Source organism: Rhinolophus sinicus, linkage group LG02, assembly GCF_036562045.2.
Source record: "Rhinolophus sinicus isolate RSC01 linkage group LG02, ASM3656204v1, whole genome shotgun sequence".
Lineage (NCBI taxonomy): Eukaryota > Metazoa > Chordata > Mammalia > Chiroptera > Rhinolophidae > Rhinolophus > Rhinolophus sinicus.
The window spans coordinates 154,121,364-154,148,880 of NC_133752.1; the positions used below are offsets into that span (position 1 = coordinate 154,121,364).

The 27,517-nt window shown below is 35.6% G+C and overlaps 1 protein-coding gene and 1 non-coding gene across 5 annotated transcripts in view; both read right to left on the reverse strand.

Moving 5' to 3' along the window:
• The window catches only part of TMEM117 (transmembrane protein 117), a 382,792-nt gene that overhangs the window by 175,616 nt on the left and 179,659 nt on the right, over positions 1-27,517 (reverse strand). For 3 of the 4 annotated variants that reach the window (XM_019748450.2, XM_074325810.1, XM_074325811.1), the window contains one exon: positions 9,755-9,854. The exons of the other annotated variant lie outside the window; for it this stretch is intronic. In XM_019748450.2, the coding sequence (XP_019604009.2) occupies positions 9,755-9,854 (100 nt within the window). The remainder of the gene's footprint in view (positions 1-9,754; positions 9,855-27,517) is intronic. 4 annotated transcript variants of the gene reach the window in all.
• Positions 1,378-1,481, reverse strand: LOC141570308 (small nucleolar RNA U13). The gene has a single exon (XR_012494312.1). It is a non-coding gene; the product is annotated as a small nucleolar RNA U13 (small nucleolar RNA).

Genomic DNA, 27,517 nt, shown 5'->3' on the forward strand with positions numbered 1-27,517 from the left:
CTTTAACACCCCATTTATAAAGCACAAAATAGATGACTAGTGTGCAGAATTTGTGCCCAAGTTGTATCTTAACTTCACAGTCCTGATATTTTTGTACTAAACTGAATTTTGACGTCTCTTTGTAGGGAATATGTACAGCTCCCTCGTCCCCACCCTCATTCACACCCTATTATCTCATACCAGATGTTTCGCTCTTTTACTAGATAGCCCTGACCCTCAGGGCATTTGAATTTGCAACTCCAGTATTTATTACTTATGCAAGTTTAACACAGAAAGCCACTGTCATTCATTAAAACCCCATTGCAAACTGATGAGTTAGGAATGGAAAGAAGGTTGGGAAGATATGAATAGACCAAAAGACAGAAGTTGTAGGACACCATTGTGGAAGGGCTGGCTGGGGCAGGGCCCTTAAGGAGATTCCTTTAGTAAGAAGTTAACTTTAAATGCAATGATAGTATAATTCCATTTTTACCATATTTAATATATTTTAATGTTTACTCCCTCATTTGTTATTATTCGGTATTTATTAAGTGAATAGATTGATGAATAAGAGAACAAGACCTTCAGAAGGCTGTTGGACTACTAAAGGTCTGTAAGTTTGCAGCATCAAAATTTGATAAAATATTTTAAAATGATGCATAGAGACAACAAATTTGAAGAGTTTTGTCAGGTAAAAATATCTGTGGGGAAAAAAGGTAATTTAAATGAAGGCAAAAAGATATCTGAAAAAATATTTGGGCAAAAATAGTAGGAAAAACAAAGTTGTACAATCCTCCATTTATTATAGTAGAATATGCTCTGAGCTTCTCAGGTCCTGTAACACTAGAGAATATATTTTCTCAAAAATATTATGATCTATAGGGACAGTCAATTGGAAGTAGCAACAGTTTCAGTGTCAAGACACCAATGACATTACCTTAGATACTTACAGGGCTAACTAAGTAGTGTATGTGAATAGAAACCAAGAATAATTAATCTTCTTGTTATTGTAAGTGTTCATATAATCAAAATAAAGGATTTGTAAAGATGCATTTGTTTTAATATACAGGGATATGTTATTTTTGTATATTGAAAACAGTCATTTTTTAAATAGTCTTTGAAAAGACATTTTATATTTCTACCGATATAATAAAACCAGTTTGTTCATCAATAAAGAAGTATTTCAACCATGATATAATTTTAATTATACTTTGTCCCTTTTAATAGTCAAAAGAATTGTAGAATAAGCTTGTATAATAAACTATAAGGTCACCATATAAATAAATATTCATTCAATGAAGGAATACTGAGTCTAGATATCTAGCATTCGGTTAGGCAGAAAATTGGTTCATTTTGCTAATGTTTCATTGAGGCAAAATAAAATGCTTTTTTTTTTCATGTCAGATGGGTAATGTGTCAGTGTCGTAAAGAGGTTTGCAGGAGGCACATCTTACACAACAGCATAAATACCCAATCACCACCCTTATGGACTACAAAATGATCAAATGCATTGTTTTTTTTAAATCTGCACTTAGATTTGTCAAAAATCTTCCCTTGATTCTATCACCTGTAGTTGAAATTGAAAACACCAAATAGAAATTGGGATAATTATAACATAAGTCAGGGAAAAAAAGGACTCAGATCTTGAAAATTATTAGTTTTCATTTTTCTTCAATAGTTACAGGCTCACAGTATCTTTTATGATGTATTTTAAAACCTTTATGAGAGGTGCTATTCTTTTCAATGAAAACAGATGGCTTCTCTCCAGGTTTCCTGTTTCATCTCAAGAACTTTACTCATTTAGACATTACTTCTCACATGTTCTCTGCTTACTAATCAAGAACAATTCGGAATTCTTAAGTTTGCATATTTAGGGTCCTAAGTGAGACCTGTTCTATAGCACTGAAGAAACTACTGATGTTGACCTCATCTTCTGTTGTATTTGATACTTTGGAAATGTCAAAGGTATTTATTTGATATTATACTTAACTAGTAAGTTTCAATACTATTGTATGCTTAATTGACTCCTCTGTGCAATATGCTTATAAAGTTCATAAACCTACTTCAGATGTTTCATTGAGCAACTTGGTAGACTAGTGAAGGATACGGGAGTCAGGCCTAGGTCTGGGATAAACCTCAACATATTTTGTCAGCAAGAGCTAAGGGAAGGTCTTTATTTCCCAATCAGCTTTCAGATATATAAGAACAGAAAAGAATATGTGCCAAACAGTATTTTACTTAACCATTCCTTATCAAAACATTTCCTCTGTTCACTCAAATAACTCAATATCTGGAAACATGACATAATAGCTTTTATAAAGCAACACCAAAACGTAAGTATTATACTAGTCACTTCATTGCTATAAGTTGTTGTTGTGTTGTTGTTTTTTTATGTTTATAGAACATTTAACTGCAGCATATAACCGTGAATATAAAACATTTCAGTCTTCTGAAAATCCTTGGGGCAAACAACTGCTAAAGGATAGCAATTTAATATAAACAAAACAGTGCTTAAATAACCAGATATTGCAGTATCTATCTTAATTATAGTATAATATAAAGCTATTATTTACCTTTTTTCAGTCCCAGAAATAAGATACTTTCGACCACCTATATTTGTCAATAGGGATAAATAGCTGAGTTTTCTAAAGTTTACAAGTAACAGTTTGGCTGAGATGTGATGTTCTATCACTTTACTACCTGAAAAGATACGCACTTCCCTACTCCTAACTAGTAACAAAATTCAACAAATTTTATTGACACAGGCAGGAAAAAGTATCAAACCACTTCTTTGTCTATATTTCATGTCTTATTAAGATCTGTGATTAAATGTTCCTAAAACAGTTATTTAGCTTGGCAGAATATAGTAGTTGAAAACTTTAGAAACTAAATTAAAAGATAGACACACAAACACACACACACACACACACACATAATGCCCTTAGAAAGAGGCACTAAATAAAAGTTAAAAAAATGGATAAGGGATTAATCTAACTACTTCTAAAATTACTACAAAGAGAAGCACATAGCTTTTTTTGAAGATCTAATCTAAGCTAATATTAATAACCAGCATTCATTCCATTATATTATTGACTTTCAGAGGAAAAAAAATCAAATAGCAATGTTTTCTGCTTGTATTTAAATTTCTTCAGGAAAATAATTGATAAATGGTGTTTTAAAGGTGTGGAATATTGTTAGGAAAATTATAAAGAATGGATGGACAAAAAGGACACCTGCTTTGAGGAAGTATAAATTAAGTATTAAAAATAAAGTATAATGGAATATAAAGATGCTAAACCTGAGTTGGGAATGTAAAAGATGAATGGTGAGCATCTCCTACCTCTAGTGAGAATGTCTTTCTTTAAGAGATATCCTTAGTGGTTTTCATATCTTAATGTAGTTCAATTTAACATACTTTCCTAGATGCATTTCATACTCTTAGAATAATATATTCAATAAATTTTTAATAAATGAATATAAATTACATATAATACACCTATAACATACTAAGAAATTTCTGATAGACACTTAATTTAGGGGAGTTATAGCAGAGCCAGAATTTATGTTTCTATTCTTAAATACCTACATGCTATACTAAAATCTATTTTACTCAGAAATCCTTTTTTTTTTTTTTTAAATTTCACATATTCTGTTACTACTTTCAAAATCCAAGGGTCCTGAAAACTACAAGGCTCTTGATCACCATTTGTGATGCTATCTGAAAATTGAAGGTTAGATTCTCTGTCTTATTAATTTTTTAGCAAAAACTTATTATTTTGAAGGAACATGAAACACAATGTTAAAATATTTATAGAGACATTAAAATATTTATACATGTGAAAGCAAAATGACTATATAAGGTTCTAATTTTTCTAATGAATAAAAAGGAAATGTAAAAAATAATTCCTCTATTATGTTCTTTGTTTCTGTCAAATGACCAAATGAACTGGCAATGATTTTTGGCAATTATGGGTGCCATTAAATCTACTATCTTGGGTTTTATCTGTGTGGTCATCAGTGCTGGTACCCCACCCAGATCCTCCTCTCTCCCTGGTGGACTTCATTCCCTAAGAACATAACAACTGCCCAGTGGGTGAGCCAAGGGTAGACTTTCCCTGAGGCCATATGACCACATCTTTGCTTGCCCCCTTCCCTTTTTTCCCCATGCTTCCCTCATCTCCTTTTTCCAGGTTTCCCTGAAGAGCATTTCCTCAATAAATCATGTGCCATCAAAGGCCGGATGCATGCAGGCTCTGTTTTCTAGGGAATATCACTTAACATAAAATATTTATAGAAAGATAGTCTATTACCTAAATAAATTCTTAATACAGTTTCATTTTCACTGTATAAAATAATGAAATGCAACATACACATTTACCAAACATAGGGTTAACTAATGGAGTAGACTGAAATCATGCATTAGCTCTAACGAACAGTCTAGGAAAGAGAGAAAAAAGGAGAAAGACTCAGAGCAATGCTGGGTTCTTGGGTTCAGCTCCAGTGGTTAAAAAAGTATCTGATGTGTGCCCTTCCCTTTGTCATACACACTTGTTCAGTGAGTTTACTAACTCTGATCCTTTGTTCCATGTTTCACAGTCTAAATTCCTTTTTATTATGAAGTTTGGTAAAGCTATTATTGCTACTTTATTTTAGATACTAAATCAATTTAATCATGCTTTTTATTCCATCATTTTGAAATATCAGTGGAAGAGAAATAATTAGAAAACTGGCATTAATCATAATATAAATTGTCAAGCTCAATTCCAGAGAGAATAACAAGCTAGATGTGATGTCAGTTATAGTCCAGTTTATTGTTCATTGACAAACAGCATTTGAGAATAGTCCACAAAATAGTGACATGTATATAATAGAAAAATTTGAACTAAATAAACTATTATTAATTTGGTGAAATGAAAAATAACACAGATAATCACACCCCTTCCTTAGTAAGTGTGCAATAAGCAAGGGACAATAGAAAAACTCACCAAATTTAGGTTAGTATGTATATATTTTACAAAATTTATCTTATATTTTCTATATTTAAGCTAGAAGGCATACGCTACTCTCAAACGCTACAGAAATATTCCCTACCTCTATTCTGTTCTAGATTTGTAAATACATACTAACACAGAAGGAGTATAAATTATTCTCAAGTACATACTGTTCTTTAATTCTGTCTGCCTCTATCCACTGAAGTTTAACCAATTTTCTGTCTTACATAGTAACAGATCTCTGCTTAAGTGGCTGAATGGATATATCTCAACCCAGCTTCCTTCTGTCCCCCAAGCCAAGAGCAGGACTTATGCCAGAGAGAGCAGTAATGACCATTCCAGGAACTCTCTGGCAGGATTTGAGAAGCTCAGTCTTTGTTTTACCAAAGACTGTCTTTTATACTCAAATGGTTACATTACCATTTGGGGAGAATGACATCAACCATCTATTACTTCCATTAAAAGGTGTTTACAAGCATGTGTACACCTGGTTATGGAAACAAGCATAGCAGAAACAAGTGCATGGCCTTTTGTAGGGGGGAGATAGGACAATATAGCTCTCCTCAGGTCACCTTTTTAGCATTTTATACTGTTCATTTTACAACTTTAAGTTACAAAATGGAATGAGGGGAAAAAAATGGAACTTAATACTTATGTGCTCTCATGATCTATTCTTTCAAAACATATTTCTTGAGCACCTATTTTATGCCTGGTATTGTGTTGTATAGTAGGAATACAATTGTGAACATAATTGACATTGTGACTTCCCTCAAGAAGTTTATGTAATAGTCAAGTAAGGAGGAGTTTTCACCTTTGCCTCTTAAACACAGTATTTTGAAAAAAATATAATAGCATCATAAATATGTATTATAATCTCTCTCTGAAGAAATAAAAAAAAGTGTGAAAAATAAAAAGGCAAAATTTGGCATTCAAATATTTAGAGAGATAATGTATTTACATATAAAACAGGCACAGTTAAAATAGAAGGGTAAAATACATTTTTTAAAACTATTTTTTCTAAAATTATATGCTTGCTAGAGCTTCACTAGAGAGAAATAATTAAGCAAATATAAAAGTTTCAGTACTTGTTATAATACAACTACAAAGGCTATGTTTTATTAATCTAAAGATATTTCCACATGAAGGTATTGGCTAAGCTTGTCTGGCTCTAATGGAACGCTAAGTTTCAAGAGGAAAAAAAGTGTGTATAAAATCATACACAATTTAAAAAACAAATGGTTACTATAAAAACCTGAAATAAAGGTAAAGCCAACTGGTAAACAACTGAATTGTTTTATGTGTATATGATTCACCTTATGGTATAGGCTTTGCTAGTAGAGGAATGCATATATATAATATACATATATATAATATATATAAAATATGTATACACCCACAGAGATATATACATATATAATATATATTATATTTATAATATATATTATACACACACACACACAAATGTCCACAGACAATCCTGGGAAAAATATGTCAAGGCAAACCAAGGGATTAGATACACACAGTATATGGTTTTATGATAAAAGATGCTTTATGAAGACTTTAGATTTTACCTTGAGAATTGTCTTCTTCAGGGTCATGGCTCAACCTCACCTTACTTGTACCCTCTTCTGTACCTCTCCCCAACCATGAACCTCAAACCTGGAGTCTGATATCCCTGTGACTATCAAGAGCCATGTACCATGTACTGCTGTAACAGAAAAGCTACTAGAGCAGGGATAATCAGGGACTGGGGAAAAGGGATGGTTAGGTATAGATCGACAGGAAGTGATTTTTCCCTCTGGTGTTAAATGAGGGGTGGAAGCAAGTGCCATCACAATAGCCTCAGAATCCCTTGCCAGCTTGGACCAGAACAGAGGCTGTGACCTTTGTCTTCTGAAGGAGGGATGGTGAAACTGGAGCGATGTGCGCTGGAACAGGCCAACCTGCCTCAGCTCCTTGCTTAATGGTACACAGCATGGGCAAATTTGTGGATACATGGCCATGGTGTTGCATGAGACACCCAGTGTTTTTGTTTTATGCACATTATCCTGACAGAGCTCTTCTCTGCTCGCATCAACACAAAGGACCAGTTTAATAATGAATTATGCCATGTGTCACTTTATGCACTTCTTTTATATATATTTTTTAAATCTATTTGACAAAAATTTAGTAACTTTAACCTTGACCTATATATATTTTTGTCCTCTGCATAAGGTGTACCACAGAGCCAGAAAAAGTCAGGACGGCCTAGGATATTAAACCTAGTAGAGCTTGACACTCAGTAGGCTGAGGGCCAAAGATAATTGTCAGATTGGTTGATATCAGCCTTGCCTGTGGAGCACATCAGTCCTGATGTGCCTTTTAAAACCATGGGAAAGCTATGGATTATTTCTCTAAAAGAAAAAATCCTCTATTTCAGAAATACATTAAAAGGCACCTTTTGGAAATGTAAATAGTCACTTGCTTTTCCATGACACTCACCTTCATCATTGATATTCATTTCATGATAAGAATTCTATAGACAAATGAAGGTTAAAGCTTCCTTAAATTTCTCTCATGAGGGAAACTATTATTTTTTTAAATGTTAGCAATGCATACATGTGTAAACATATCAATATTTATACAGAAAGTTACCAACTAGTCAGTAAATAGAAATGGGAAGAAAAATGATGTGCGCTGGGAATCCTCCCTGTGTGACTATACTTTCAAATCAGGAGAGTACGATGTTTCTTTTGCCATTCCCATCCCTGCATCTAATGGGGAAAGGTCACTATTTCATTTAACATAAGCAGAAAAGGGCTTTGGATTGTCCTCCAGTTTATAGAGAGGAAAAGACGAGAGGCTCCAAAAGGTGAAGTGACTTAAGATCACATTGCTGACTGAGTTCAACCTAAAACATAGTTTTCTTGATTCTCAATCCAGTCCCGCTTCTGTGGTATTGGAATTCTAGATCAGAGTGGTAATCTATGGTATGGGAGAGGTAAGAAGTTACCAGGTTACCAAGTTAGGTAGTACAAATAGCAGGCTTCACAGTAGTAACTTCAGGAGAAACTGTAGAGGTGAACCAGACCTTTGAGAAACAACACAGACTGAAGTGTGGAAATACTTGGATTTCTCTAAACCACAAGAGTAGGGCAGATAAGTGCATGGTAGAAATCCAACCAGGAAAGGTAAAGGTCTTTGGTCAAAGGTGCACCATGCATTTTCCTCTCTAGGATGCCCTAGGAATTGAACCCCACCTTATGATTCAAAAGTGAAAAAAAAAAATCGAAATAAAAAATGTAACCCCTAAGTAGAGACACAGTCACAAACAGTCAAGGGGATACTATCTTGAGGGAAAGTCGGGAGGAGTAGGATGGAACTGGGTCACAAACAAAGACCGATGTCAGAGAATCCGTATTTCTGAACTCTTGATCCAATTCTCTTTTGCATTTCATTAAGCAGATTTACTGTAAAATGGAGTCAAAAATGACAATCCACAATTAATAAAGAAATTTTTCAACAGGCATAACCTCAAATTTAAAGGAAATTACATACTTAAATTTCATATATTTCCTTCTAAATAGTTTTTTTCCAATGGATTTAGAAATTTTTGACATGAGGCAGCCCGGTCTCAATGTCTGCCTTATTCTAATTATTATTTCTAGTGATTGCCAATAAAATTAATCACTTTTCAAATTTTAGATTTTAAAGTTAATGGAATGGGATACATCTGGTAATTTGTTCTATTAACATTCTAAAATTGAACAGAGGTGAGAGGAGGCTCAAAAACAGGCAATACAAACCTTTTATGGTTACCTGATACTCTTGCAGGATGATCATAGTAGTAGTTAAGATATAACTGTTTCCTGTTCCCTGAAAATACCTCCTCTAGGTAAGAAGCAAAGCTATCAATAGAAATGGCAGAACTGTTGCTGCAATCTACCTGCGATATCCAGAACACATTTGTCGGGGCATGTCTCTGCCAAGTCTTGTTTAGGTTGGGTACCTTTCCTTTGGTAGGTCTCCTCATTTTCAAGTCAATGGATGAATAAAGCTAATTAGGATTAACTGCATTTATGAAAGGTGTCAGTGAAGGTTAAATTGTTCCATTTTTATGAGAGTTATGCTCTTTGCACACTGAAATTCTCTTAGAAACTTATAGGACCTAGAGCCCTTTAGCTACATACTGTATTTAAATAACCCAATGGTTAAAAACAGAAGCTACTTGCTTGACAGATGAACTCCACGTGAAATATAATTTGTCTATTTGTGGCAGGTTTATAATAATAAAGACTAATAATGCATAAAAGGGATTAAAACATACAACTCTCAGAACTCCTAGTTACTATTACGTTAGTAGTTTCAATGAGGAAAACAAATGTTGAAAACTATTTTTAAAGTCCTTAAAGATTGTTTCATATGGTCTTTTGAGACAAGCCCAACAATATTCCTTACCTGAAAATTATATATGTCAAAAAAACAATCTAAACAGAAATTATTTAGAACTTCACACAGAATCACTTTTTATTCATTTTATTAATGTGTATATGTTTGTATGTCTGTGTGTGAATGTTCTAAATATATCCCTGTGAACAGCCAACATTAATATTATAATTGCATCATTTTTTTTCTGAGTTAAATAGATATTGCATATAATCTCTGGACTTACCTATACTCGTGCATTTGTTCCACTCAAAAGAAAGGTAACTACTTTGCTCTAAACTATCACGGTGGTGTCAATCCAACATTATGAACACATTTTCCATCTGATGTTTGAAATGGGTGAAGTTAAAATTTCTTACCATCCAAGCTGTGACAAAGTCCCCCATCCAGGTCCCTACAGCAGCTAATTTCATGAAACTTTCATTTCGGATGCCCATATAGTCTGTAATGATATATGCTCTGTGGAAACAAACACACAAGACATTGCCCAGACTCAGAGAGCCATATAGTCAAAGCTTTCTGGTTCAGCAACACCCAAAGGGACTTTTCCCCCCTCTCAACAAGCTTTCTTACTCTGTCTCATCACATATACTTATACACCTGAAAAGCTAGGAAGAGCTCTGAGGGTGCCTGGGTCAGTTCCAATTAGACTGGAAGACTGTGACTATACCAATTACCGTGTGCATTTCATTTTTGAGCTGTAAGACTGACAACAGCTTTTGGAAAATCAAACAGAAATACTCAGCAAAGGCATCATTTCATGCTCACTCGAGCATGAGGAGAGCGGAAACAATTCCTGAATTAGAGTAACTTGAAAGGAAGGAGAATAGCTTACTTTTCCTTTAGTTCTGTCAAGTCAGAACTGTTGAAAAGGTGCTGGAACTAGGCTTTAGATATAATGTCACACGAAAATATTCAGAATAATGTCAAGATTTGAGAAAAATGTCCACACAATGAAGCAATATAAAATTTGATTCAAATATATTTAGTTTAAATTATTACTTAAATAACAATAAGATTTAATTTCATTACTCTTTTTATTTAGCTAATTCTTATTTGCTTGCTATAACACCAATTCTTGTTCACAGCTGAAAGAGAGATTCAAATATACAACTGATCAATAAATACAAGTAATAAAACCATGCTTATTGTTGATTAAGCATTTTCATTTCCATTTCCTCATTTGATAGTTAAAAGCATCCTAAGTATTGTTTTTCCCATTTTGCAAGTTCTCTGAGAAAACTGGGATTCACAGATCACTTAACTTGCCTAATCAATACCACATAACTAATGAATGGGAGTTAGAAATGAAACTTCTTTCTCTCCCTCTCTCTCTCTGCCAGATTTTTTTAAATTTTAAATTGTGTTCCTTTTCTTATATGATAATACCTGTACAATTTAGAGTACTAGTTGAACTTGATTCTTCTTAGATTAACTTTAAAACAACATATAGTAAAGAATTATATGTTTGACATTTATCTACTAAAAGTATGAAGAAGCACATTTTTTAAGTCACTGCGAGGTAAACCATCTCCAGTTCAGTTATTTATTTTCTGGAGCTATTTCAGTTAGTTTTCTTATCCATTAAATGAAAAATTATTTGAACAGTTTTAACAACAGAAGCAAACTTACGAACTTTAAAAATGACTCTTTTTTCTACATGTTTCATTCACCTATCTGTAGGGTCTACATAAATCATAAGGTCTCACCCCAAAATTCTAGGTCTCTAATTCCACGGGTTTACATAATAGCCAAAAAATTTAGAGCTACTGCGAATTAATTGCATGCTTACAATGTTCCGATGTTTACTGCCCCATGTTAAACTTTCAGAGACTCAACTCCTAAATCGTCTGACATTGACTGCATCCACTTACATATAAGTAACAAACTGAAGTGAAATGGAATTTTTCATTATTAGCACTTTAAATACTGTGTGTCCATCAACTTGCTTATCAGCACAATGAAATTCCTGTTTCACAGATATGGAATTGAGGCTTGAGAGAGTTTCTGCAACTTTTTCAACGTCAAGCATCTAGTAAATGGATAAGATTTGAAACTAAAGTTGATTGACTCCCAAATCCAGACACAACCACTACACTATGCCTTTTTCCTACAAATGTTAGTAAAAATAAATAAATAAATAAATAAATAAATAAATAAATAAATAAATATAATAAATAAAAAACAACCCTCAAAGGATATCTCCTCTGTTTGCCGGTATCTTAGTAGGAAATGAAGATCACAACTCATTACCTTTGAGGATAATTTATACAAAGAAGTCAAGAGCAGCCCCCAGAAGCTGCAGTGCTCCTGAGCTACCTTCACAGGTTGGCCTCTCACTGAGTTCACTGCTCTAAGCAGCCTCTACTTGAAAGCCCCCAGGTGAACATGTACAGACTGGTATACCACTACTGCTGAACAGTTCTTGTGCCATGCACTCCAAGTACTATAGAGTAGTAGCTCTGGTAATTGTCCAGCTCTCCCCGTGACACATGCCACATCCCTCATCCCTACCTGTCCACTTAGCCAATTCACTCTATAACACATGGGGCAAGGGTGTCAATTTCAGGGGTACATTCCTTATGGTTTTATAGATGTGTATAACAGAAGGCATCGTTCTTTTAATTTCAGTATCTAAAAATAGGGATGAGAGGAATAAACTTGCAACAGATCATTGATCCAGACAAAAACAACTAAAAAGTCTGTAAAATACAAAAATTACCCCCCAAATCTGCTTAAAGGTATCTGAGAGCTGATGAAGCAATGAGGACCAGAAAAAACAACATACTGGATTGGAGGGAATTGTGAAAAGGTTAGCTATATTTTATCTGGGAGATTTGCTGATTCTGGACTTTGGCAGAAGGCAGCCTCAGTGAATTGGAAAGACAACATTAGAAACTTAAGGAGCCGAGATCCTTGTGAAAACGTAGGGGTCCAGAAGAGAGCATGATACACACCTGATTTTCCTTTTAAGACATTTGCCCAATTATGAACTTGTTCGGGGGGGAGGCTAAGAGACTAAGCAGAAAGTCTCTGAAAAGCATAGCAGAGATTTGGCAAATTCACAATGCTGAGGAGACTATTACAGTTCAGAACCTGCCAGAGGAAATAGCTGGAGAGAATACACAGAGCCATACACAGGTGAGAGAAAACTAGAGACTGATGGGTCCTTGATGAAACTATAAATCAGTGCTTACCCAGTCTATTCAATGACGGGATTAAGGGGATCAGCCTCTACTCTTTCCATTTAACAGAGGAAAGAGTGACCCTTTTCTGAAAGAATAAAATACCATCTAGATCGTCTACACATTTTTATACGTGACATCCATCATTCATTCAAAAATTACTAGCATGTCAAGAAATAAGATCATAACACTGAACACCGAGAGGTAAAACAATATTTAAAACTAGATAATAAGCTCCAGGAGGACAGAGGGTTATTTGGCTATTCTTTTCCCTGTTGATTCCCTAGCAGTTGGAACAATGCCTGCATATAAAAGCAGCAATAAAATGAGATTGAATCATGAAGAACTCTTCCACAGAGGAAAACATTAAACATGTTTTTAAATTGTTTTGTGTGTTCATTTTATTTCTCCAACTTCCTTTGTATCTCCTTGACTGCAGGATAGCTGTGCATATACATCTAGAACAATATACCAGCACAAAATAAAGAAATGTCCCTCATGTGTGGCTGTGGGCACGGGGAAGTACCAGATGCTATAGCAATACAGATGAGATAGCACAGGTAATTCATGAAATAACCAATATGTTTACTATGTTTCTCCCAAAATAAGACCGGGTCTTACATTAATTTTTGCTCCAAAAGACGCATTAGCGCTATGTTCAGGGGATGTCATCCTGAAAAATCATGCCAGGGCTTATTTTCCAGTTAGGTCTTATTTTCAGGGAAACATGGTAAAAATGAAGACTGATATATAAATGTTAGTAGTTACTCTTATTTTTGCTGCTTTGGACAAATATAAAGGAGAATTACAAATATGCAGACCTGTCAAAAAATTTCAAGTACTAGTTCACTGATTTGCATACCCATTAACATTTAACAATATTTCCTGCTCAGGTTGTAAAGGACAGAGTGTGCATTCATTTATATCAGCAATGTGAGCAGGTTATTATATTATATTGGACTCTAAAAAAGTGAAGTTGTGAGGCTTTGTACCCACTGATTTTGGGGAGTGATTTAGAATTATATTTTATGTAATTTTGAATTACATAATTCAAAATTCAAATTTGAATTCAAATAAGTTTGAATTTTGTTTGAAATTTTAGATAATTATTTCAACTATTCATACATCTTTTGTACTTTAGCTGGTTATTTCCACTATGCATAGATCTAGAAAAACGCAGTTCTACCAGCCTTACAGGTAAATATTGATCATAGATATTTTCTTTAAAGATTCTAAATGAATATTTTTTCAGGCTGTAACTTCCTACTTCTTGATTATTGAAAGCTTTGATGGAGCTCAATACATGTGCATGGACCTTCCAGGCAAGACCTAAGGTATGCAGCAAGATCCACTGGAATGTCAAAATGTGGCGAACTATTGTTAGAAGTAGTCTGCAATGATGAAAATTGTATCTGGGTCTAACATTGCTTACAGACAAAATACCATCTCCAATTTCCCCAATTTAGCCACTCATCCCTTCTAATTTATATAAGATATATATAAGAAGACTGTAGATGGAGTTTTCATTGAACAAACCCACCCTGACTGTGAACACATCCACTATATATCAGCTATTCCTTTCATCTCCTGCCATTACCCCTAAAAGCTGTCCTTTCCTTGGTGTGACTATAACACTGAATATCCCTCTTTGTTAAATAAATTTCCCAAAGCATTTTAATGACTTTTCTCACATTGTCCCTCTCTTCCAAAAGACTTGGTTCATCAAGAGTGAAGAGCATGGTTCATTCACCTAGGCAGGTGACATTCTTTGCCCAGTGTGTAGTATGATTTAAGAATGCAATAAATATTTAAATGAATTAAGTAGTCAATTGATTAATGTAAGAAGATTAGATCATCTGACACTGGGGCCAAAGTAAGAGGAGGATAAAAGATAAAAACAAAAGATTTGCAATATAAAAACAAACTTAAAGAAAACATCAAAGGTAAGTTGCAGGCCATGTAATTATGAAGTTCTAGCAAAGTTAGAATGGAATATCATTGTATCATTTTTATTACCTCTTCCAGAATAAAAAGCTAGAGCCCAGAATACAATCAAATCAAAATGAAGACTACATCCTTGACTTTCTGCAGTCATATATTATAAATTAATTTGAATCTAAGTTAGTTGACTCATAATGAAAAAAAGTAAAATATTGCAAAATCTCTACATGGAAGATACTGGATCTGAATGTTTTAAAATAATTATTTTAAATGAGACTAGATATTAATATATAACTTTGTGCACCAATTTGCTGCACAAACAATACAAAAGCTACATAGTAAAACACATTCATTTTACCCATGTGAAAAAAAGAAAGAAAACTTATTTCACTACCCTGTAAATGGATACTGCCAAACCACATTTGTTGCTTGTCCTTTAAAGCAAAACTTAGAAGTTTATGATGTTATAAAACAATATAGCCTCAAAACTAATTTGAAAGTTACAGAATTTTTGTGGTTATACCCCAAGTTTCTTTCTTAGTTCAATTTTTTTTCTCAACCTCACTAACACTGGAGGAATATCCAATCTAATTGAATGTTCAAAATAGAGCTGACTTGTTTTCTACTTCTGATGTATTAAATAAACACAACCAAGACACGTATGTATCTTTACTAAAGTCATTGGAAAAATAACAGAAGGTACAACATTTTAAAATCCTAAGCTTGTTGCTAAGAGAACCCCAATAAATCCCCAAGGGAATGCAGAGAGTCACAGATTGCCTAAAATTAATTTCGTGTCTAACGGAATCATATTTTAAACTTAAATAACAAATGTGTTTATAACTATTTGGATAAAATATTTCTGAATTATAAAAGTGAATTGCAAGCTGAGCCAGAATGGTATTAATTAATTTATCCTACATAATGATGCTTCCTTCCAACTACAGAGGCATAAAATAGCTTACATAGGTTCTGTAAGATTCTGATGCTGCTCAAAGTAGGACAAAAAACAAGTTTTATTTCAATGGGTATATGTCAGTGAAGGTAATTGTTCATGGCTATTTAAAGGTCAACATAGATTTTAAAAAAATAATGGAATGAAAACTACAGGACACAAATACAATAATTAACTTTTGGCAGAAATTTTAAGTTTCCCTTATGTGTAATAAAATAAACATAAAAAAATGAGACTTTCAACTTCCTGCAAAATTTTCAAGTTCAAAGCATAATTCTATTAGATATGAGTTCAACCACTTCTTATTCTCCTCCCCATGGCTACCCAATAATGTTTCTCAATTCTTGTCGGAAAAATTTTAAACTCCAGTGATGGGAAGGAGAAAAAGGGCTACTTTTTTCATCCCAGAACCCTTCGTGCAGTATGTGAATTTATATTAGCTAAGCATCTATTTTATTTACTATTCATTTACTCATTAAGCAAATTACTGATGCTTCCCTATATGCTAGACCATGGGCCTGACACTTGTAAGCTCATCAATTTCCAAGGGAAAGAAAATAGCACTTCAGATGTAGTGGTCACTTCAAGGATTATTACCCAGCACCACTTGTCTAATAATTCCTTCTCTCCTACACCACTTTCCGCAGTGTAAGGGTAAAGCTTCTGGGGTAAGCTTATGGACACATGTATACAATAATAACCAACCCTGTTGCTAGCCTATTTTTTCCTTTTCTGATAATTTAGAACCAAAACTCAAATGGAGAAAGGAAGAAATCACTTTCTAGGGGTCAAACAAAAAATAACTCAGTGATTATTGGGTGACCACATTTGATCCTCTGTGAAGTGGGGAACTAAGTGTGCAGCAAGAGAGAAAGGGGTGGAGGGAGGTAGGATGCGAGAGAGAAATATAGAGAGATGAGAGAGAGAAAGTGAAGAGAGAGAGAGACCCATGCAAAGGAGAAGAGAGATAAGAGAACAAACACTGGTGGTGTGGGACTCTAATTCCTATGCCTCTGGAGACCTGCATTCCTGCACTTTGGATTCCGTGGGACACCCTGTTAATTCCTAAAGATTACTGCCCCCCTCACCTCTGTTCTTAAGATAACCTGACTGAGCTTCTGTTAATGAAAAAAGTTGCAACCATGCACCAAGAAAAAATTTTAGAGCCTAAAAATGTGGTTTTGAATATTTTGTTCAGTTTTCACCATCCTTTAATTCCTTTAAGAAAGGAATGCTACTAAATTGGCTGCAAGAGTCACCAGTTGGTTGATAAACCAAGGTTGGTTTTCAGATTACTCTTATTAAAGAACAAGGATACATGTATTGTGCTCACTCTATGTCACTGCCCAAGACAACAAAGAGACTTTTGTTTAAGTCTTAATGTACTAATTACATGTACAAATTTCATAAGGGTGCTCAAACTCAGAATTGCACTCTCCATCCCAGTTAAGAAATGTGTGTACCTGTTCTAGTTAAAAACAATCTGTTAGAACGTTTGTGAGATACAGGACACACTATGAGCGTATGTCAAATGAGTGACAATAAGTGTGGGAATATCTGCATTTAATAGATAAAAAGCTAGATAAAGAGGTTACATCTCTTAGCTTGCTCATCTAAAGGGAACCCGATTTTGAAATAAAAAGTGTTGACAAAAGATCAAAGAAGGACAGATTTTTCTGACAGATCAAAGATTTGTATAGATTTGCTACAAAGTGTCAGCAGACAGCACAAAAAAATGAGGTTAAACAGACATCACTTAATGTAGAATAAAGAGAGGGAGAGAGTTTGGGAGGGAAGCTTGTGAGGCGAGTCCTAGAATTGAGTTTGCCAATGAAATGAGTGATTTGGGGTAGCAGATACAGCACTTAAGCACTTTCCAGGTGTTGAATGCTACTGGGATGCTAAATAGCATACACCTTTCACTTTCAGCCATCTCTGGACTCGGACCCTCTGTGTAAAAGCCAAGCCTATGGGGCATCTCTGTAGTCTAACAATGCCTAGTTATTATCAAATGCCCTTCAAATTAGAAGTGAGATTATTCTATTGTTCTATAAACTTGCTCTGCAATTTTACTAATTATACAGCTTCATTTGATTTAACAATATAAAGAATTTCATACTCTGCTTTTGTAATGTGTGTTTTACAAGCTACACCACACCAGTAAGCAAAAAAGGAAGTAAAGTCACATTTCCACCCACCTTGTGAGCATGTCAGACCCATTAGGTTTCTCGTAAAGAAGTCAATGAGTTTTCAGAGTTTGATTTGTACCGTTAGGACTTTTAGCTACAACAGTGCTATGTTCCAGCTGACACTGAGGTCAAAGATGGTGCCAAAGATAACCTCTTGTACGGAGGTGCACCAAAGTTGCTGCTACAGCTACTCATGTTGTCAGTGTGTCTGCCAAGGTCCAAAGGTACTGATGTCTGTACCAAGGGAAGCAAAACCTCATTACAAATTCTGCTGTACCCTATGCCACCTTCACCACTTCTGAGATCAGCCACCAGTACAGCCACATTACTACACTACGCCTGAGTTGAAGACAGAAGTTTCATATCTAAGAAAACTAATCAGCCCTGCCCTTCTCTAAAGCCTTATTAACCATTGCAGCACCCCCAATGGAATATTCAAAGTCCCATCAACTACAACTCTCCTCCCCCAAGCCTTACCAGTCACAAGCCAGTCTATACACAGAGACTTTCCGATCATTTTTTTATTGGCCCTTCTTCAAAATGAACAGGCTTCAGATATATATTTGATGAAAATCTCCAATAAGAAATAAAACAGCTCAAAACTAAACAAAAACAAGGAATTCAGAGGAAACAGAAAATGTTGAAAGCGGAGAAAAGGTGTGAGGGTATAATAAAGATATTTTTTCAGACCTGCAAAGTCAAAATTAATTGTAAGCTGCTTATTTAAAAAAAAAAAAATACATCTAAAACTAAAGCTACATAAAGGTTGAAAGTAAAATAGTAAAAAAGCAAAATAGTAAAAAAATAGTAAAAAAGATAGCGTGCAAACAGTAACAAAAAAAAATGTGTGCAGCTATATAAGGCAAAATGTATTATAGAGTCACACAGAAAATGTGAGATATCAACATACAGTAAGTCCTCACTTAACGCAGTCAATGTATTCTTTGACTTTGAATAAAATTACGTATAATGAAACTAATTTTACCATAGGCTAATTTATATAAATAAAAATTAAGTTCCTCCAGCATTTTATGAACACTGTTTTATTCTACATCTCAAGGGCACATTACACTTTACCGATAAGTTGAAACTTTCATTATTAATAAGTTTCCCTCTTAATCAGGTCTTTGAATAAACTTTTGTTCAGCATCATTTTGTTATAATTGACAAAATGGTAACAAAAAAATAGACAAATGCACACAGAAAATGTGAGATATCAACATACTGTAAGTCCTCACTAAACATCCTGTGACAAGACTTAACATTTTTAAGTCTCTAGCAAGATTGACCAAAATATAAAGCAAAAAGGCACAAATAACCAATGTCAGAAATGAAAAAGGGACATCACTACAGATGCTGCAGACATAAAACAGATAATGAGTGTATTTTAAGAAATTTAGATGAAACCGACAAATTACTAGAAAAACATCTACATATTGCCAAAGTGTACATAGGAATAAAAAAACAGATCTATTCACAGAATTGAATTTGTAATTAGAAACTTTCCCACAAGAAAATCCCAGGCCCAGATGTGTACATGGGTACTGAGAGAAATGTACAGGAATGTTTGTTTATAGCATCATTATATAATAGCCTAAAACTGGAGATAGCCTAAATATCTATTAACAAAAGAATGTATATATTATGGCATAGCCACATAATGGAGATTATTAAACAATGAAAATGAAGAAACTGCTACTATACAAAGTCTGGATGGAGCTCAGAAACTGTTATATAAAATAAGCCGGACAAAAAAAGAGAAAATACTGTATGATTACAAGGATATAAAGCTTAGAAACAGGCAAAACTGAACTGCATTAATTAGGGAAGTAGTATAAGTGGTAAAACTGTAAAGAAAAGCAAGAAAGGGAAGAGCATAAAAGTAAAATAGGAGTTAGTTTGGAGGGAGAGAGAGGTTTATTATTAGGAAAGATAGCCAGAGGGCTTCTGGGACACTAGTAACGTTCTTTTGTTTAGCGGGAATGGTGATAACGTGGGTAACATGGCTGCTCACTTACACATATTTTATAGTCATTCACTCTGCAATAATTAAGTTGTACAAATGTGTTCTATGGACTTTCGTATAGGCAGGTTATTTCCACATTTTTAAAAATTACAAAAAACATGAAGTATCTAGCTATTATTACAGAAAAGGCTTAAGAAATGTAGCTATTGCTATCGTTTTATAAGGGAAACACTGGGATAACAAAAGAACAACATAGCTTTGGGGAAAAAATTATTTTTATGTTGGATGGGAGGGTGTCACAAAGGGAGGTGGAGGAATAACAGAAGATTCCTGAAGTGTGAGCAAGCCTGTGTGTATTGGAGTAGTGCAATTAGTGCAATATCCTGGCTAGAACAAGAACAATAGAAAGGAATAATAAAAGATGAAGCTGCAATAAATGATGCAGGGAAGGACATGAACTGCCTACAGTGCAATCTGGCCCCTGTTTTAAAGCCTGCAGACAATTCACATTTGGAATTTAGGTTGTCTCGGTTTCTTCCATAAGGCACTAACGATATTGTAAACATCTTTCTGCTTCTAACTGACCCTACTTCTCAGTATCTCTTACAGGAAAAGTGATGGTATAGCCTTATCAAATGCAAGGGCTACCATTTTGACATACATTATGCCTGCTAAGGTGGTGATGAAATCAAATGCCAATTGAAAGACCCATTAACATTTACATCTGCTTCCTTGATTTCAACGGGTAAAGCAGAAAGTCACCTGGAAACACTTGTTCCCTTGGTTCCATGAAGAATCACTGGGGTTATTTCCCAGTAGACCCCCTGGTTAAGATACAAAAGTTACTGGGGAAGAAGAACAGCAAAGAGTGTAATAAGCTTCTGATGACTCTAGCAAAGCTCTCCAAGACCCCTGACCTGCAGAGCTGGTCCCTGGAGAGGAAACGGGCCTATCTCCTCCTCAGAAGGGAGGTACAGAGCCTATTGTTGGCATAACTAAGGCCCAGTGGTGGTAAAGAATTGTGAGACCACGCCAAACGAAAATCATGAGGAAAGTGGGTGGCCAAGCGGCTAACTCGGGGGCATGGAGGGGAGAGCTGTTTTCAGCAACAGGTAACTGACAGGAGCTCTTCTGAACCCTGTCATTCTGATGTAAGGGACACCTCATGGCCTATAAGGAGCCTGGGCCAGGGAGGGCACTGGTGCTGAGTGGACAGGAATCCATGTAATTACGCAGGTGCGAGCTTCAGTAGCAACACCCTGTGGCAGCCAGACACATGCAAAGCACAAGAATAATCAGATGGCACAGCTTCCTCTACGGCTGGTATTTGAAAAAGATCCCAGTGACCCCACATTAGACTAGATAAGGCGCTAAATTTAAGGTCGATTGTCTGGGTAAAACTTCAAAAGGGAGATTGCCCTCCTTACTGATGAATGCAGGTAAGAGCTTCAGGTCATTAATTAAAAAGGTTAAAATAAATCAGCCCCAAGTTGTACTGAGTTTGTGAAGCATTCAGGCTATCCACATCGGATGCCAGAGATTTCTGCACGATCAGCAAATGGGCTTTATGTATACACGCCCACAAATACTGAGAGCATAGGCCTTGGGTTGGAAATAAAGGTCTGTTAGCCTGATTCTTTTCAGGCACGTCAGGTACAAGGAGCATACCCAGCCCAGAAAGAATAGCCACTTAAGACATCTCCCAGCTATCTGCAACTTAACTTGAAGGAGAGAGTCAGCTATTTATTCATTCTTTGATCAATAGTGATTGAATACCTCCTAGACGACTGGAACTGCGCTAGGTGCTGGGAATACAAAGATGAATAAGACATGGCCATTGCCATTTAGCAAATGAAAAAAGACATGGAAACAAATCAACAGAGCCCTTTGTGGAAAATGCGCTGTGAGGGGAGAGGCAGAGATGAGAGCCCCCAGTGCTTTTGCTGTGAAGGGGAGGGGGCAGGGAGAAGAGCAGGCTTCAGAGAGGAGGGACAGAGAAGGGAAAATGTGTTGAAAGGAGAAGGAAACACACGTACAAAGGCAGAGGGCTGAAAGCAGCAAACATGTTAAAGGGAATACAAGGGCAGCTCAGGGCTGCTGCTAGCATGCCCAGGGAGACAAGAGGGAGGCCAGAAAACAGTGGCTGCAGTAAGGATGGCTTTGCACAGACTTCACGAGGTTTGTTTTTGCAAGGACAGGCTGGCAGATTGGAATTTCTGCGGCAGGAGCTGATGTTTCAATCTTCAGGAAGAATTTTTTCTCTGAGAAATATGTATTTGCTCTTCAGCCCTGTCAGCTGATTGGGTGAGGTCCACCCCACTTACTGAGAGTATGCTCCTTTAGTTAAAATCATCTGATTGTAGATGCTAACCCCATCTAGGGTTGACCTTTACAGAAACACCTAGATTAGTGTTTGACTAAATAACTGTATAGCTTAGCCAAGTTGACACTACACCATCGTGGAAGCCATACTCCCACTTTACAATTAAATATATACTTGTTTTTACATCCAAAAAGACAATTCCCATCAATATTGGATTTAACAACATCAACATTTAACAATCCCTACAATTTTAATTTTAGAATTGAACACAGAATTCCTGTAACATTACCTCAACACAGACACACACACACACACACACACACACACACACACATACACACACACTGAAATAATACCTCATCAAACAGAGATGATGCTTCTCATCAATACTCTAATTGAGAAGTTAATACTGATTTAGCCTACCTTAATATTTTATAATTCAAACTGTGGGATTTCACAGTATTTTTGAAATTCTAATTCAATTTCCACGAATCCATCCCTGTACTTTCATCTGTGATAAGTTTTGTTGTTTCAACACAAGACTCTGTAAGCTCTTTTTTTCTTCTGGCTCCTTTCTGAAGTTCTTACACTAGAATGATTTTTGCTGTTGAGTATCAGCTTCCTGCTCTTACATTAACAGTTGCATGTTAACAGATAAATTACTCACATTCGTGTCCAGCCTAAAAAGCATTCCTTTGAAACCCAAAGGTATGCACTTTTAATTCCTCTTGAATGCAGGGGTCATAGTTAAATTGGGTATTTTTATGAAATTATCTTTTTTTTTTCATTAAAAATAGACTATCCCCTGAACAGACTATCTTTTGAATATACCGTAACTAGCACATTGTGATAAGCAGTCATCAGCCTGTGAGAAACGGTAGAGAACGTTTAATAACATATGAAATCACTGTCAGACAGAGCCCTTAAGGTCAGAAACCATTTCTGGAGTCCTGATAATTCCAGCGCATTATTCAAACACAGGTAGAAATATCTAACACAGTACCTGATGCTGCCGGTGTTCAGTTAATATTGGTTAAATCTGAAGAGAAAGGGAAGGAAGTCCCACCTTCCGGAGAAACCCCTCCTTCTTAGTTATATGGTAAGAACTGGAAGTTGATATCAGACCAAACTGAGTTTTGTATATATTTATGCTCAACTTATTGATAAAAAAGCAGATACTTATTACAAATGTTAGGTTTGCTCATACCCCACCCCTTACTTGAAGTGAGTGGTTACTTGTGCCCCATTGGCTTACAAAGCAGGAAAAGATGGTGGGGATACCGCTGGAACTCTTAACAATGGTTGCCATGTATGTATCCTCACAACCAGAAACCAGGCAAGGGCCTAAGCAATCAGTATGAACTAGGATCCCAAATCTAAGGATTAGCAGCTAACTGAGGCCTATTTAGAGCTGCTCAGCCAATTAAAAAAAAAAAAGTAAAATCATCAAATCCATGGAGGTTATTTAATAGAAATGTGGGCACGAGGGTACAAAATCGGACAAGGGCCATAGGCAGGCACAAGGGGAGTGGGTAGCAGCTCCTAAGCTGAAAAGCAGGCCTTCTGGTTACACACATGGTGAGCTTTTTATCCAGCTCCTGGAGCTGGAACAAGGGCATGCTAGCGGTGTTTACAATGGAAAGAAGAATAGGCCTAAGGAATGCCTACAGATATACACTGGTGTCTGAGCCAGGTAAACCTTATCTGATTTTTATAGTCAAGGTATAAGGGCACATTGCAAGAAAAACCAGGTACACCACATCTTTTACTTAGCATTGTTCTGATACAGTTTTCAGTGGCTTTGGTTTGTCTAACAATCCCCCTGCAAATCAGCAGCACTCAAAATTGAGAGAAGACAGCTAACAGGAAAACTGTAATTCTACTAATTTGAAGTATTTGTGGTCCATTTAATGGAACCATCCCTTTTTCCTTGACCTTGTCTCTTCACCGTATGGCTTTACCTGCTCTGGGTACATACCTTCAGGGATCCAGGGGATGGCATAGCACTTGTTCCAGGCCCATGTCCTACCCTCTGCTCTGAGTTTGCTCTCTTCAAGCCTTCAGTTACTGTCCTGTTAACTTTATACCTGAGATAAAGTCCTCTCTGACCAGACTGCTACTTACTGAAAGAGTCTCTGGATTTTCATTTCCAAGACCTCCTGCCCAGACTCCTCAGCTCCCTTCATCATTGCCAAAAGGTGAGCGGTCCCTGCCCATTCTTCAGTCCTAATCCATGCTCTCCTTATTCTCAATCCTGCTTACACAGGTAGTAGATTCACCTGGGGACCTTTTAAGACATATTGCCTGGGCCCCTTCCCACTAGATTCTGACTTAATTAAGCTGGTGTGGGGCCCAGGCATTAGCATTTTTTAAGCCTCCTGGTGATTTGAACACACAGCCAGACTTGGGAACCATTGCTGCAGCTGAAGCTTCTGCACACGGGCCCTGGTGGTCTGGAAGGCAATTTGGGGCAAGAGTTGCCACACCGAGCCGCAGAGGGTCTCAGGAGTCACTACAAAGAACCACTGAAAAACATATATGCTCTAAGAAGCAGAATATACGCTAAGAATCTAAGAATTATAAGCACCAAAATGACACAATTAAGTATATTTAGATAGATCAAGAATGATCTAAGCTAGGGTTTATGAAAAGGAAATATTTACGGCCTCCTGACTTCCACCAAGGGGCCCTTATTTATTCATCAGATTGAGTATTCACCAGATGAATAGTAAATTCCTTTAAGAGAAGCCATGAATGTCCTACTGTCAGGAGGCATCTAAAGTCTCCTCACTCAGAGTGCTCAACTTTTAACTACCTGATTCCCTATGCAAGCTCATGAAAAAATGATGGAAATATCAAAGAACAATCTGCTTCAGAATCATCGATTTAAAAGTACACAGCACAGGAAGATATCATTATATCTGTGGTGATTAACAACACGAGAATTTATTTGAATTAGAGCCCTTCTGGTTGAAACAAGCTGCAGCCATAAGGTGATATGCCTGATGCACACCGCGCTCAAAGTGCAGCATAGTAAGTCAACATAACCCCACCCAAACTGCTCTGATTCACACTGGAGTCAGTGTCTCCCCAGAAAATAACAGTGGAACATAAATTATGAGTAAAGATAAGCAGTATAATATTACTTTAGGTTATTTAGGAATTTGGAGATAGTCTCTTTGCTAATGGCTACAATTATATCTTCAAATGATGCCTGAGAACCCGGAAAATGTAATGCAAGAATTGTGTTTTAAAACCATGGATGGAGATAAAACTACTTATGATAAAAATATATATATAACAATATTTTCCCAACAGGTATTACACAAATAAATTGTGATAAGTTTAAAAAAGTGAAAAAATACTGACACCTGGAAAATACAGGCTGAAGAAAAATGCAATGTAAATAAATTTTAATAAAGTCAGATATCGTGTAATACTTAAAGAGCTAAAGAAATAAAAAAAACTTTTTATTTCTCACTAATTCTCACTAAAGCTTTTTATTTCTCACCAATTCTCACTAAAGTTATGGATCAACAAAATAACATGGCATACAATCTGTCCGCTCTTCTCTGTCTCGTACACATAGTGCTCTCCAGCCATTCTGAGGCCCCCTTGCTTTTCTACGTCTGTGAGGTTTTGCACAGTGCCTAGGATACCTTCCTTTATTCTTTTTTCAGAGTCAACCCTTGCCTAACTTTTGAAATAAAGCTCCAATATCACTTCATCTTCCTTCTTCTCCTTTCCTACCTTCTAAAGCTGAGTTGTTGTTTTTTCTGTTTTTGAAATCATAGTATTTTCCCCCTGGTTAATCTAGGCACTTAATAAACTTTTGTTGGTTAATTAAATTAATGGCATTCTCTTCAAAAGAAATTTGGATCATTACTCAATGAGAAGGGCACTGGCCTCATTATAAAATTTTATTTTATTGTTTTCCACGAACATAGGTTCCCTATATTGTGTTGCTTTTCTTCTAAAAAGTGTTTTTTAATCATAAGGTTTAAAACAAGTTCACTATTAAAATAAGAAAAGTATTAAAAATTGGAGAAAAATGTCATCTGACATCCCATCACTCAGAACAATTGCTACAATTTCCTCCCAATATATTTTCTATATATATTTTCTAAATAAAGAAATCAAGATGTATGTAAGGATAAAATGTGGCACAAGATTAGAGAGATTATAACTAGATAGAGAGATCATGATTTACAAAGACAAATTATAAAATAATCTACAAATAAGACAATTGATAATTCATATAACCCCAATAAATATATAACACAAAGATATAGTAAGGAATTTTACTGATAAGATCTCTTGACTCCTATATTTCTGTTTCAGCAACTGAGTGGGTAGTGGCGCCATTCACCAAATTAGAAAATACAGGAAGAAGAGCAGATTTGAAAAGATATATTCAGTTTTGAAAAAGTTGAGATTTATATGCCTGTGGAATACCAAAGATATGCCCAGTAAGTAGCTGAATATACAGGTCTGTACTGGGATAGAGAAAAAGATGCAAAAACACTCAGGTTAGAGATGGAGTTTGCAGTTTGCAGTTGTAAATGGGTAAAACTCCATAAAGAGAAGAAAATGGAATTCAGGTGAGAATCCCAAGAATGCCAACCTCAAAGGAACTGAAAGAGGAAGAAGAAACCACATTTTCAAAGAGAGGGCTGCTCCAGAGACAGGAGAAAAAATTAGGTGAGTATCATAATGCAATATAATAATAAATTCAAGAAAATGGGATACAAGAAAGTAAAGAAAAAGGAAACAATTAACAGTATGAAATGCTTAAATGAAATTAAAAATTAAGAACCGAAATATCGTTTAAATCATTGTTGACCTCAGCAAGAACATTTGGGTGGCTGAGTGGAGGCAAATATTAGAGTCCATGCATTTGGTTATATATAGAAATAAGGGAAATGGAGACAATGAGTGTAGGTATTTTAATACCAGAAAATTGGCTGCAAAGGGACAGAAAGACACACCAAGAATTAGGCAATCTAGACTTAAGAAATGAGAAAGATATAATTGTGTTTCTAATAGAGAGAACTGAACCAGAATGCACTTTATCTTGTATCATGGATATTTTTGTACATGAGTTGCTCTTTCTATTTAAGTTGCTAGACAGTAGAGACACTAACTCAGGTATACTAGTTGCTCAATAAATCTTACTTAATCAATGAATAAGTCAATCAACCAGAAAAAAATATGAAAGATATTAAGAATACAATAAATGCAGCCAAACTGGAAAATTATGGGAACAGCCTGATGTCACAGAGTAAAATTAGAGTGGGAACATGTACATCTGGATTTCAGTTCATATGACCAAAATAACAAGTTAACTTTAATTAATTTTTTAAATAATATTTGGAATTTAGATTCTTTATCTGTAAATAAGAAAGTCAGAGCCAATCAGGAATGACAGGGGCTTTCATTCATCCCCAACTCTGATGGATAGCTACCTGAAACCATGTGTTTAGAGAATTTTGAGGTTCTGTCTTTCCTCAAGAGAACAGAGCAATATCTTCCATGTGTTCAGAAGGAGTGGGTGATACATATG